The sequence below is a fragment of the Sarcophilus harrisii genome, chromosome 1, assembly GCF_902635505.1.
Source record: "Sarcophilus harrisii chromosome 1, mSarHar1.11, whole genome shotgun sequence".
NCBI classification, from domain to species: domain Eukaryota; kingdom Metazoa; phylum Chordata; class Mammalia; order Dasyuromorphia; family Dasyuridae; genus Sarcophilus; species Sarcophilus harrisii.
The window spans coordinates 590,227,675-590,241,439 of NC_045426.1; the positions used below are offsets into that span (position 1 = coordinate 590,227,675).

At 32.6% G+C, this 13,765-nt stretch overlaps 1 protein-coding gene across 2 annotated transcripts in view; it reads right to left on the bottom strand.

Moving 5' to 3' along the window:
* ANGPT1 (angiopoietin 1) overlaps positions 1-13,765 on the bottom strand; it is a 331,085-nt gene that overhangs the window by 125,308 nt on the left and 192,012 nt on the right. For both annotated transcript variants that reach the window (XM_031947117.1, XM_031947116.1), the window contains exon 3: positions 12,216-12,337. In XM_031947117.1, the coding sequence (XP_031802977.1) occupies positions 12,216-12,337 (122 nt within the window). The remainder of the gene's footprint in view (positions 1-12,215; positions 12,338-13,765) is intronic.

The following is a 13,765-nucleotide window of genomic DNA, read 5'->3' on the forward strand; positions in this document are numbered from 1 at the left end:
TAAAAACCAACCAAATAATTTAAAATTTGATTATGGAGGTAAAAGGGTAAGATTACTGGATTGGATGGGAGGGCATGATCATTTCTGCCCTTTAGGAAAATCATTTTTACAGCTGAATGGAGGGTATATTGAGAGAAGAGAGTTACAGAGAGAAACTTGAGGCAGGTTGGCCAGCAGGCTTTTGCAGTAGCCAGATGTGAGTTAATGAAGACTTGCCCTAAGATGTTGAATTGAAAGTAGAACGAAAGCAACAAAACAACACAAGTTAAATGACCTTGGCCAAGTAATTTTATACCTTCAGTGAACTGAGATAATTGTCTTAATTTTTTTTTTTCTAATCTGTGTCAGTGAAGAGTGTTTCTATTGGATGCTAATAGCCTTCAAGGTTATTTGGGCCTAATATTCCATAAGAATTATTTCTCACAAGATTTTTCAGCATTTCCTGTTTTCTGTCATCCTAAAATATCTTGAAAACTGATAGTTCTCACATTTTGACACTTCCTTTTTAGTTTGGGATAGAGGTTCCCTAGGATGAAAAAAAAAAAATATATATATATATATATAAGAAATTAAATTAATAAGCATAAACTTTCAATTTGGTGGCTTCCAGTTAGTGCTAATATTATTCCATCTATATCTTCAATGTCATAGCTAACAATAATAAAATGTCTCATATGAAGTAGTTCCATTCACAGAATCTATCTTGATGCCTTCACAGAAAAGAAACACTGCTCTCTCTTTCCTTATGATTTCTTTCAATAGCCTTTCTAACACAGCAGCCAGTGAATTCTCAGTACTGACAGTTAAACTTAGTTCTATTTATATAAGTACTGCTGCAGACTGGGAGCAAATATTGAAAATGTACAAACCTTCCTTTTTTATTGAACTGAGCCAGTCTACAGATATTTCAAGAGTTTCTGTTTTGGATAAAAATCTCTTTATTCCTTATAAAAATGATGTCAACATGTGTTACAAAAATGGAACATTTGGTGGTAGCTTTATCATTAATTCAAGAGTTTGGTGAAGTCATAATTTCATCTCTCAGGAATGAAAAGTTCCTGAAAATCAAAAATTAAACTGTATTGAGATTCAAATTTAGATCAACTAGCATTTTGTAAGCTTCCAAAACTATGGAAGAACTTCTTGATGAATTATTGAAATTCATATTATTGAAAATCATAAAGAAATGCTGCTATAATGTAGGATAAATTCATCTGTCTGAAAAAAATTATCTATACATAATGGATACTTTCCCTGGAAATATGTACTTAATAGTAGAATTGTTAGGGAATAAATCAAGGGAAAAAAAAAACTAGAAAAATTATAGAGACAAAAAATAAATAAAGCAATCTTGTTATATAAATTGCTAAATTATAATAATATATGCATATACTTGAAAAATTGCATGAATAAATTCATAGTTTCCCAATCAAGACCCTTATTCTTCTTTGTATAGTAAAACATTTATGTTTGTTAATGATTGTTATATTCATAATAAAAATGTAATCCCAAAATCATTTTGTTATTCCTTGACTAAAGAGAAAAATAGTCTAGGTGAATAATTATTAAAATATTGTTGGGAGATCACTGGTGGTCCATTAAAGCTGTAAAGAGAGGCCTCACAGAAATAACATAAAAGAGTGCTGTATTTTATTTCCACCATGTGTAATTGATTCATGACACTGAATGCAGACAAGAGAATAACTAATTGGTTTCTCAAGAGAAATGTCAATATTTCTTTGAATTTTGTTGAAGTGTTGGTTGTTTTTCTTCTTATTAATAAGTAGCACTGGAATGAGTAAAAATTCCCATGTGTTTTACCCACTCTTTGCAGAAGTTGTAAGGGGCCAGCTGATATTAATCACTTTTTTTTTTTTTTTTCTGTATATCTCCTTTGTTTCTGGAAATTTAATTAGCCAAGCCTTGTTATGACAATTAGTTTGTTTTTGAGCTGGGGCAATATAATGGCTCATACTGTCCACATGGTACACTCCTTTAGTACTTAATAAAATGTATATCAAACAAAAAAATTAGCAGTGCAATCTCAATAGCTCAATCACACATAAAGATACAAAAAATAACAAATCAATTCTTGAACCTTTCCATTACTTACAAATGCACATGTTCAAAAACTATGAGATTCCTTTATCTAATCACAGTTTGTTGGGTTTCCACCTCTCACTCTGTCTTCGCATATCAAACTCTTCTCTTCATTTGCATGATAATCTCCAATCCCTTAGCCTCTCAGTTCTTTCCCAGTCTATCACCCCAGTACTAGCCATTCTTTCCCTTCTCTGACATGACCCCTTGGTGAACCAGCTCCTCTCTATATTATCATTTTCTCTTAAATCTTTGCCTGCTCCCTTATCATATTAATTGTGCCCTGCCAAACCTCAGCTTTGGATCACTACCATTATCTACTACTTTTAGTTCTACATACTTTGCTGTACAAAGGTGGAGAAACTCACACAAATATCCAAAATGTGTCTACTAAAATTTATAATACACAACTTCAACTGATCCTTACTGCTGGTAAGCAATCCTTTTATTTTTTTTTTTTAAACAGTATTTCACTTCCCACAGTAGCTGCTACAAGTCCTTACATCCCTCCTCAAACTTTTCCATAACCCTTTTATCTGAGTATTTTGCTGAAAAAAACTGAAAGAATTGACTGAGAATTCCCTCTACTCCTTTCCTTTTCATTTTATAATTTCTTTCATTATCTCATATTTCATTTTTTTTCACATGAAGATATGGCCCTGCTCTTTGCTAAAGTAAACCCTTTTACCTGAACATGTATCTCCATTTCTATCCATTCCACTTTATCATAACACTTCCAGTAAATTGACTTTTCTGTCATCCTCACTTTCTTACTTCTTTTAAATCTCTTTCCAAATACAGGCTCTTTCTCTATTGCCTACAAACATGTCAATGTTTCCCTCATTCTTAAATCCCCCCTCACTAGATCCTTCTATTCCCACTAACTAGTTCCTTTTAATCCTTTGTGACTAAACTCCTTAAGAAGGCTGTTTATAATAGATATCCCCATTTCCTCTCCCCTTAACTTTCTTCTTAATTCCCAACAATACAGTTTCCAACATTACCATTAAAATAAAACTTCTCCCTCCAGAGTTATGAATGATATCCTAATTGCCAAATTCAGTAGACTTTCCTCAATAATCTATTTTTCTTGATCTCTCTGCATCCTTTGACACAGTTAACCAATTCCTTCTTGATACTCTCTTCTTGAAATTTTCAGCATACCACATTCTCCTGGTTCTCCTTCAACCTGTATGACCAATGTGTCTTAGTCTCCTTTACTGCATCCTCATTCAGATCATATCCTCTAATTGTCTATGTCACATAACATTCTATACTGAGTACTTTTCTCCTCCTCCTCTATACTACTTCACTTAACAATCCCATCATCTCATATGGATTAATTATTACCTCTATGCTAGCAATTCTCAAATCTACCTATCTTATCACAATCTGTTAACCTGAAATCTCACATCTGTAACTGCCTTTTGAACATCTCAACTTGGACATACAATAGGTATATTAAAACTCAATTTATTCAAAATTATTCTTACTGTTTTTCTCCCTAAATCATTATCCCACATTATCCCACAACTTTACATATTGTTGAGGGTACTATCATTTTTATAGTGTCCCAGGTTTACAATCTAGGCATTCCTCCTTACCTTCAATCCCCAACATTCAATATTTTCCCAAATCTTGCTATTTACCATTGCAACATCTTTCAAATTGGCACCCTATTGTCCTCTGATATTAATATAGCCCTTCTGCAAACTTTCATCAACTCATGACTGAACTATTGCAACAGGTCACTAGTTTGTATGCCTGCCACAAGTCTTTCCCCAATCCAGTTCATCCTCCATTCAGCTGTCAAAATGATTTTCCTAAGGCACAGGCCACCCCTTGACAACTAAGACTCAATAAATTCTGGTCGTTTCTTATCACCTTTAGGATCAACTACAAAATCCTCTATTTAACATTCAAAGCTCTTCATAACCTAACTTTCCCACCACTAGCACCACCACCACTACCATGGAACAAATTCATTCTCAAGAGTTCCTTCACTTGCATTCCTTTCTAACCAATGGTATTAGTCTTACTATTTCATAAATAAAATGTTAGATGCCTTTACTATGAGTCTATTTCTAGACATTTTCTCTGGCTATCTCTCATAACTTGAAATTTTTTCTCTCCTTATCACCACCTCTTGGCTTCTCCCACTTCCTTGAAGTACTGGTTAAAATCCTACTCAGAAGACTTTACCAATTTCTCCTAATTTTAGTGCTTTTCTTCTGCTTAGTATTTCCTATTAATTCTGTAAATGGTTTGTTTGTGTATATTTGTTTGCTCATGATCTTTGCCATAAGAATATGAGCTTCTTAAGAGTATGGTTTATCTTTTCCCTAGCACATAGTAGAATATGTGATCAAATATAGTTACTTAGTAGATGTGAGTTAAGTCCTAACGCTCAATATTCATGTCACCTTCTAATTCAAAAATCATGATAAATTAATCATTCTCGGAGATAAGAGACAATGTGTATCCTTCTAAACTACAAATCCAAAGCTTCTGGACGGTTCTCAAATCTCAGTCACATCGGAAAGGCACAAATCTATCAGATTGTTTAAGATTTGTATTTTTTGTATATTTGAATGTTAGAATTTGTGTATATATTTTTTGTTTCATATCTTTTATTGTTATTGTTTAATTGGTATAATTTAATACCAATTAATAAACAAAGCTTAATAAAACTAGGTCAACATAATAAAAAAGCAGCATGGAATAGTGAAAAATTTTGGATGTGGAATTGGAATATTTAGGTTCAAAGCCTGACTTAGACCGTTGCTAATAAATCACTTAAATTGTTTAAACCTCAGTTTTCTCAGTCATGGAAAAGATATGATAATATTTGTATTTTCTACTTTCTAGATTATTGTGATAGATATAAACAGAAAATCTCATTATTAATCATTTTAAATTAATGAAGGACAAACTTTGTTTTGAGAAAAATTAAGCACATAAATGCATAGTATTTTATCAATTACAGTACATTCAAATCAGAAAAAAATAGTTGGTATCTCATCTCATCAAAAAGTTAGTATAACCATTATTTTGGGAAAACATATGTGTAATTTTTTCTTATTGCTAAATCACAGGGGATAAGTTGATGAACTTTTGGGATGCTAGAGAAGGGAGCTGTCAGGTTTTTTTTTTGATAATTATTAAATATAAAGAAATATTCACAATCTCAGCTCTATTTAATATAATGTTGTTGTTACTTCTTCTATTCCATCATAGGAGGACATCATTTTTCAACCTCTTCTGTAGTGCATCACAAGAGAGTCCACTACCCTCTTCTCAGCTAATATCAGATTGCACCTGGAGAATCATTTGATAATTACTGAAGCTACATGTATGTCTTCAGAGCAGCAAAATTTTTTTTCAATATGTATTCATATGAGTCATGCTGGAACAAGGCAATCACTTTGGAAGATAACAGAAAAACATAAATGAATCAGAATGATTTTCTTCATTAGCTCCAGTTTCTTTTTTTTTTTTCTCTCTCTTTTTTAAACTTGGCATATTTATTTTAGTTTATTTTTCTCAATAGTATTTTACTTTTCCAAATATATCTAAAGATAGTTTTCACCATTAATTCTTGTAAAACTTTGTGTTCCAAATTTTTCTCCCTCCTTCCCTTACTTTCTCCCTCTCCAAGACAACAAGCAATCTGATTTAGGTTAAATAGATGCTAGCCTTTTAAACACATTTCCATATTTATCATATTACACTAGTTTCTAACTATTCTTAAACTAGTGCCATTTTCCTAATGCTGACTTTTATATTTATATTTTTATTTATTTATATTTATATTTAAATACAGATAGGAAAAAATTACTTATGAGGGGGAAATGTACCCTCCAATATAAGCCTATGGAAAGAGCTAAAGTTTAAAGAGCATGGATCATTTTCTTCTTAACCTAGTGGGTGGAATTTGCAAAGAGATAAATTTAAATTCCATCTAAAGAACTTCCCAACAATTAGCGAAATCCCAAAGTGAAGTGGGCGGCCTTAGAAGATGGTAGATCTCACCTCACTGTAGGTCTTCATGTAAGAAAACTACATGTTCATTTTCTGAAGACGTTATCAAAAAGAGTCTTAGTTTGGGTACTACTTGAAGCACATGAACTCTGAATTTGTTCCACCACTGAGATTCTGGGATTCCTTTGATTAAAATAGCAACTAAATTAAAGACAGACCTTAGGTTTAAAAACTCATTCTTAATTGCCTAATTTACTCCTTCACTGAATGGATAAAGTAACGTCTAATTAATGGAATGACTGTGTCCTGGCTACCTTTCCTTTCCAAACAAGAATAGCATTGTACCCAGAAGGAAAGCCCTCTTTCCTTTCTAAGCAAGAAGAGTATTGTATCTGCAAACATATACCTTTGGATTTAGTCAGAAGAAATTGCTGAATGATTAATATGTGAGATTGTATGTACTTCCTTACTCCTTATATATGGACAAACATGCTTATAATTCAATCAGGAGCTTGGTTGTGTAATTTCAATTATAGGGGCCAAATATTTCCCCAGCACATAATAAGTTGGTTGGTTTTGTGGGAAACAAAAGAAAGTGAGATTGAAACTGTACGATGGAGAAAAGCATCTCAAAAGGGCAAGTTTAGAATTTCTCAATAATATCCCAAGATTAATAATAAAGCAATGAGTGAGTACATGTGGTAAAATTTCAAACCAAAGTATTAGCTCAGATATTTTGGGAAAGAAAGCTAAATTTAATGAGACCAGAAATCCATTTTCAACCCAACAAGTGATGCATTTTATTTGTCAGGATATAAATCAGCAGGATAAAGCAGCATGAAAGGACTGTACAACCTCATATATAAAATACTCCTCTTTCTTCCAAAGAGGTGACACACTCCACATGGGGGTTGTTGTACTAGCTCCCAGTTGAGACCAAATTGTTTTAAAAGGTGATGAAGTACCAAAGCCACAGATACCACCCTCTGACATTCCTGTGGGAGGAAGCAATGCTTAATTTAGATAATCCCTTTTGCCAACTTTATTAACTGATACAGACCAGACCTGGCTGATTAAAGAAAATCTGTACTTAGTTTCTGAGACTTTTTTTTTTCAAAAAGAAATGATGCCTTATCACCTTTGCAGGATTTAGATTAGTTGAAGAGCTTTAGGGAAGAAATTATCAAGAAACTTTTTTTTTTAATTTGAAGATTTTAATGATTAAGACTTTGGTTTCTAATCCATTAGACTGGGAAAAATTCATATCTTTTAGGTTGTGCTTGGAGGTATCACTTTGATTCCATTGTAGTTTTGAAAAATGATAATGATATTGGAAAGGCATATTGCATATTACAAACAAGAAAGTTTTGACGATCTGGACTAGGACAATGTTTTTCCAAGTGTGGCACATGAAAAAAAAATACACCTTTAAATGAGCAGTACTATTCTGCCAAAGCACTGTTACACACATATGGACAGAGGCAGACAGATGGGTCAATAGATACAACAGATAGACACAACAAAATGATTAGCATCAAGTTGATGGAAGATTTGAGGGTCAAGGATAATAGAAGAAGAGAAGGGGAAGTATGCAGGTATGGGACTGAATGGATATGTAGCCTATACAAACATAGGTTTACCGTTTAAAGCCACACTAAGACTTTTGGGACATTCTACATCACTTCAATATTACTAAAAATGTTTATAATAAAATTAGTTTGAATTCATGGGGGAAAATGTAGTTAGCAGCTGATAAAATAGGTTAGATTTGATATATCACCTTCTAAGTTTGACCTTGAAAAGAAAATTTACCAAAGACAAGTCTGTTATTGACAACATCTTTATTAGTCATTTGGGACTAGTTAATATTGAACTCAGTATGATACTAGGTCAAAGACAATGGATATGTTGCAGAGCAACATTATGCTTCAAAGATTCAATTCCTCTTTAACCAATAGAAAGACTATTTAAAAAGTTAGAATTCTTATATATTTTTTCACTGATTAATAATATTATTGATAAGCAGATAACTGTACACAGAGCTTCACAACTACTCTCTGAAGTTGTTTGTTGTGATAGTTGTTGTTTGTCCTTTGTTCTCCAAGAGGACCAATGACATCAGGAGGATGAGTGATAATGTGAAATGGATTTATGTGAGGTAGGGATAAGCAAAGTCATGTTTCACTTTTTCCTCCAAGGTCATTATAGTCAAGTGGCAAGACATACTTCAGAATGATTAGCAAAGTACTTAGATGCAGTCAGTAGAAGACTCTGGCCTTGTTAAGCTAAAGTCTTTCCCAGATCTCAGTTTGTCTGAGGCAATACTCGTGGTTCAAAGCTAGGTAAAAATCGTGGTAAAAGATGGCCTACTTTGCCTTACTCTGCAAAGTAGATACAATAGGATATTATCATTTTATAGGTGATAAAAGCAAATCCCAGAGAGGGTAAATGTCTTGATCTTCATTGATCAGCCAATAAAGAATTTGAGCCTAAGTCACAGAGAAAGCATCTAAGTAGCCCAGCATGATGATGGCATCCAGCAATCAAAAGTTTAAACAAAGCAGATATGAGAAAATAGAGCTACAACATACATTATTTGTCATATTTATAGTTAGTACTAAAATTGGTGTTAAAATTATTATTAAAGAGAAAACAGTAAAGGAAGCACTTCTGCTTGCAACAGGGATATCATTTTAACATCTCAAGTATCCAGTACAGCTACAATAATAAAATAGAGGATAAATGGTATTGTTATGACATACTGTAAATTGAATACTGTAAAGTTTTTATATACATTAATTCTTATTAAAATCTCAAAACAACTCTAAGATGTAGATGCTATGATTTACAGATTGCAGATGAATAAAGTAAAGCTTAAATTGTTTAACTGAATTGCCAAGGATCATCTATCTAGTAAGCACTGATGGGATTCAAACTTGTCTTAATTTCTCAGATGCAGCAGGATAACAAAGTAGATAGAATATTGGTCCCAGAATCGGGAATATTTGATTTCAAATCCAGCCTTAGGCATTTATTAGCTATGTGACCCTGGACAAGTCACTTAACCTATTCACCTCAGTTTTTCCCATCTGTAAAATAGGGATAATTTAAAAAACCTATCTGCCTGAGTTATTGAGCGGATAACATGAGATAATTTGTAAAGTTTAACAGTGTCTGGCACATAGTAGGTACTATATAAATTTTGACTATTATGATTATCTCCAAGCCCAGTTTTCCATCTTTCCACTATGTTATACTGCCTCTTAATGATACACATGTTGAGAGCTTTTCAATCAACACCTCAATAATTCAGTGTAATAATATATATTTGCCAAAGAACATCTACATGTTAAGATGATTTATATCAGAGGTGTTGAAAATATAGCCCACAGACCACATGTCGAACCCAACACTACAGAATGCAGCCTTAAGCAGATGAAAATGTCACTGGGAAATATTCAACAAGAAAAATAAAATATAAAACATAGATAATGTTAACATGCTATTTTCGGAGTCAATATATAGACCATAGGGATCTTCATAAATGGTTTATTGGTCCCTGTTTCTATTTAAATTAGACATCACTGGTTTGTTCCACCCTAAGACAAGAAAAAAAGATAAAGAAAACAAATCTGCCTTCCTTGTTCATTCAGACAACACACATATGCCTTTTGAGCTGTTCAGAAAGTGTAACTTTCAATGAGATCTTTAGTTCCAGATTCCAGGATTTAACATGTTATTAGACAAATGCATCACAAATCAAAATTATTTTTAGTTGTATCATGAAACTTCCTCTAGGATGCTTCTCCTGGTCTCCTTCTTAACATCAGTGCCATCCTTTTATTTATCTACTTTACTCATAGTGTGTTCTGATTTACAAATAGTATCATCTGTTTAGAACGGAAAAGGACCTAAGATGCCACCTAGTCGAAGTTCCCAGTTTTACATATGAAGAAATGGAATTGCAAGTCATTCAGTAAACATGAGGCATCATTTGAACCCAGATTTTCTGATTCAAGCAGTCAGTTTCATTGTATAAAACTCCTTTCCCCATAAAGATGCAAGTTCTCTGAAGACAGGTATTGTTTTTCCATTTTCTATCTTCATTACTTAGCACAGCAGCTAGCAAACAAATGTTTGTAAATGTTGATGAGTATTTGATTCCAAGGCTGGTCACTTAATTTTTCTGAATCTTGGTTTCTGTATCTATAAACATGTGTGTAATAATACCTATAATAACTACCTCTTATCTCCAAAATAAACTATACAATTCTTTTTTTTTTTTTTTTGGTATTTAAAGATCTTCATAACTGATTCCCTTTTTCCTTTTCAAGTGTCTACATTTTCTTTTGAAGTGCAATTCAAGAGTACTACATGCTATTTCTGCCTATGCTCAGGGTAAACTTGGCTTCCTTGAAAACCCCAAATTCAAATACTACTTTCTGCAAAAGGGCTTCATCAGTTGTCCCCTGCCCTCCCTCTGCCTTCTTGATTGACCCTTACTTCTGAGGTTACTGAGATTACTGACCATTTACTATAGATCTCTTTATCATTTATCTCTATCTCTATCTATCTATTTATCTAATCTCTCTACATATCTACATGGACCTTATATTTGTGCTTTTTAAAATATTTCCATAACATAACACAGAGTTTGACACAGGGCAAGTATATAGTATTTATTGTTTATAATATTTATCTCACAATGTTCTTGAGAAATTAAAATGAGATAATTTATATGAAGTTTTTTTGTAAGCCTTAAAATGTAAAACAATATATTACTGATAGCAATTGCAAGTGGAAGAGTTGGGATCATGTCTTCTGAGTGTAAATTGAGTTCTCTTTCCACATGATCACAATGTCTTTCCATATAGAAAATATTATATTGTGCTATGCAGGTCCTATCTTGTCCATGAAAAGGTTAGTTTTTGTTACTACTACTACTACTTGTTAGTATGAACCCAAACAGTATGGTTATGATTTTTTCAAGTTGAACAATTTAAAAGTCCCCAATTATATTCTTAACACAGCTGTACTCTCTAGTAAAGGAGGAGTTGTACACTGACAAAGAACAAACGTAACCAATCACCCTAATGCTATGAAAACCAATTTTTAATTGTTAAAAAAACCAGAATTTTTTTCTGTTTATCCAAATATTTAAATTCGTAAAACAAAGTGCTCTTATCATATTCCTGCTATCAATAATCTTAAAGTTAGAGCAAAGTAAGCCACAACTGCACCATCTTCTATAATGATGTGATAGCATCTCTTAACAGATAATTTATGGGAATAAAATAATGTTATTTTTATCCACAGCTACCCTTATACAACATTTCATGAAGAAGAGACTTCAAAGATGCACTATAAAGCTACCTTTTGGAGCTAACATTAGATGTTAGAAAAATAATATCCTAAAGTATTTGGAAAATGTATCTTACTATTTGCGGTCAGTAATACAAAAGCACATAATCCAGCAGCTCCTATAGTTCTATCCTAGTTGATAGGTACAACAATTATTAAAATTATTTAAGAAGAATTAGAATTAAGCTCCCACAAGTGTTTGTTTTGTTTTGTTTTGTTTTCAATTTACTGTACTGGAAACTGTCAATGACTTTAGTGTCAGAGTCCCATGATTACTGACTATTACCAATGCTTAAAATTCAAAGAGTTTATAACACAATCAGTTTTACAATACTTTCCTCATAGTCAACATAGGGGAATGCTTTAAGGTAATACTATAAAATTAGTAAGACATATCAGAAGTATACAACTCTGTCACTAAGTATTCTTCTCTGACCCTAGCTCTTCTTCCTTCCCAAACACATAGCTCTTTCAGTGTAATGAATTGAGCCAGTATAAAGAACAAGGCAGAAGCCTGTCTTATCTGTACTTTTATCTATTGTCAAAAGGCTATTTCAAAATAGTAGAGAAATAAGTATATTATTAATAATAGTTGGTGCCTTCCTATCTCATATATCAATAATACTTTCTGGATTATGTGATGGCTCAATTAAAAGCCACAAATAAATCACTGTAGAAATAATGGAATAGCAGTCATTTAGCAATGCAATGATGAGGTCTGAAGAAATAGAACCTAAAGGAAACTACTTTAGGAGTACATAATGGACCCTCACCTGTTTTTCTCGTGAATTTTTAGGATTTCATGTGTCTGTTGAAGCAGTTGTTTCTCTAGCTTGTAAGTTGATAATGAATTCTCCAGCAGTTGAATTTCAAGTCGAGATGTTTGGTTTAGAACCTTAAGAGATAAATAAAAACATTTCAAGAATTAAATATTTATAGAACAACAATACAACTGTCAAAAATAATTTGGGGGAATTTGTTTCTTTTTAGTTATTGGTAGTTAAGATTGAAGGAAAATTCACAAAATAGATGAGTTCCTATCGCTGAATGCTTTAAATATCTCTGTAGGACTAGATTTATTTTGGAATGGGATTGTAATTGAATGATAAAGAGAGAAAATAGAACTATGAAATCCAAAGCAATGATGGCAAAGAAACATGACCAGAAACATTGTTATACAAAACACACTTGGAAGATTGTCAAATACTTGACATATTTTGGATGTATGCCAAGTGGACCTATCAACAGTTATGTAAACAGAATTTTTAATACTGAATTTTCTTAAGGATGTTCCTTGGGTAAGATGCTGAGATTTTTGTTGGTAATTTTCCACAACTAAGAGTAGAGAGACTAAAAATCTTAAGGATTTGTTCTGTACCATAATTATTATAATCTCTGTTCAATCCTTTCTGGGATGTCAGATAGTCCCAATGTATTTGTGGTGGTAAACATGAAAGAAGAGGAGTCTTTTGTCATACTATAAAAGGGCTCCCATGATTGGAAAATCTATTATTGAGACAATTTGTATTGTAGATGTATTCAACAAATTAAGCTTGGATTCATTTAAATAAATTCCTAACAGACTTGAAGTCTCCAACTATCTGAATAACAGAATCACTTTCTCTTTAACTAAGAGTGTCCATATTCAGCCAGTTTACTCTTCATATTCTGCCTTAAGGAACCTGTATGGTTTATGGAATTAGGATCAAAGCTCTAGAGGTTCTATTTATGTCCACCTGCGTTTTTGATTTCCTTCACAGGCTAACTGTACACTATTTCAAAGTCTGATTCTTTTTGTACATCAAAATAACTGTTTGGACATGTATACATATATTGTATTTAACTTATACTTCAACATATTTAACATGTATTAGTCAACCTCCCATCAGGGGAAAGGATTGAGGGGAAGGAGAGGAAAAATTGGAACAAAAGGTTTTGCAATTGTCAATGCTGAAAAAATTAACCATGCATATATCTTGTAAATAAAAAGCTATAATAAAAAAAATAATACAAGGGAAAAAAAAGCTCTAGAGGTTAAAGTTTCCTTGGTGGCTATCTAATCCCAATTCCTCATTTCTTAAAAGGGGGAACTGAGATACAGAAGAGGGTAATGACTTCCCTAAGACTGAACAGGTACTAAATTTCAAGATTCAATTCCATATCTAAGACACCATATTTAGAGAAGACAGCTTTTTTCTAATTTAGAGAAAATCCAGTAAGTTTCAACTTGCTGATGAAGCCAAGCTTCCATTCAAGCTTTTGCCTTTGCACACTTGTACCCAAATTCTTTTCCATAAATATGGACTTCTACTAAAAATATCCA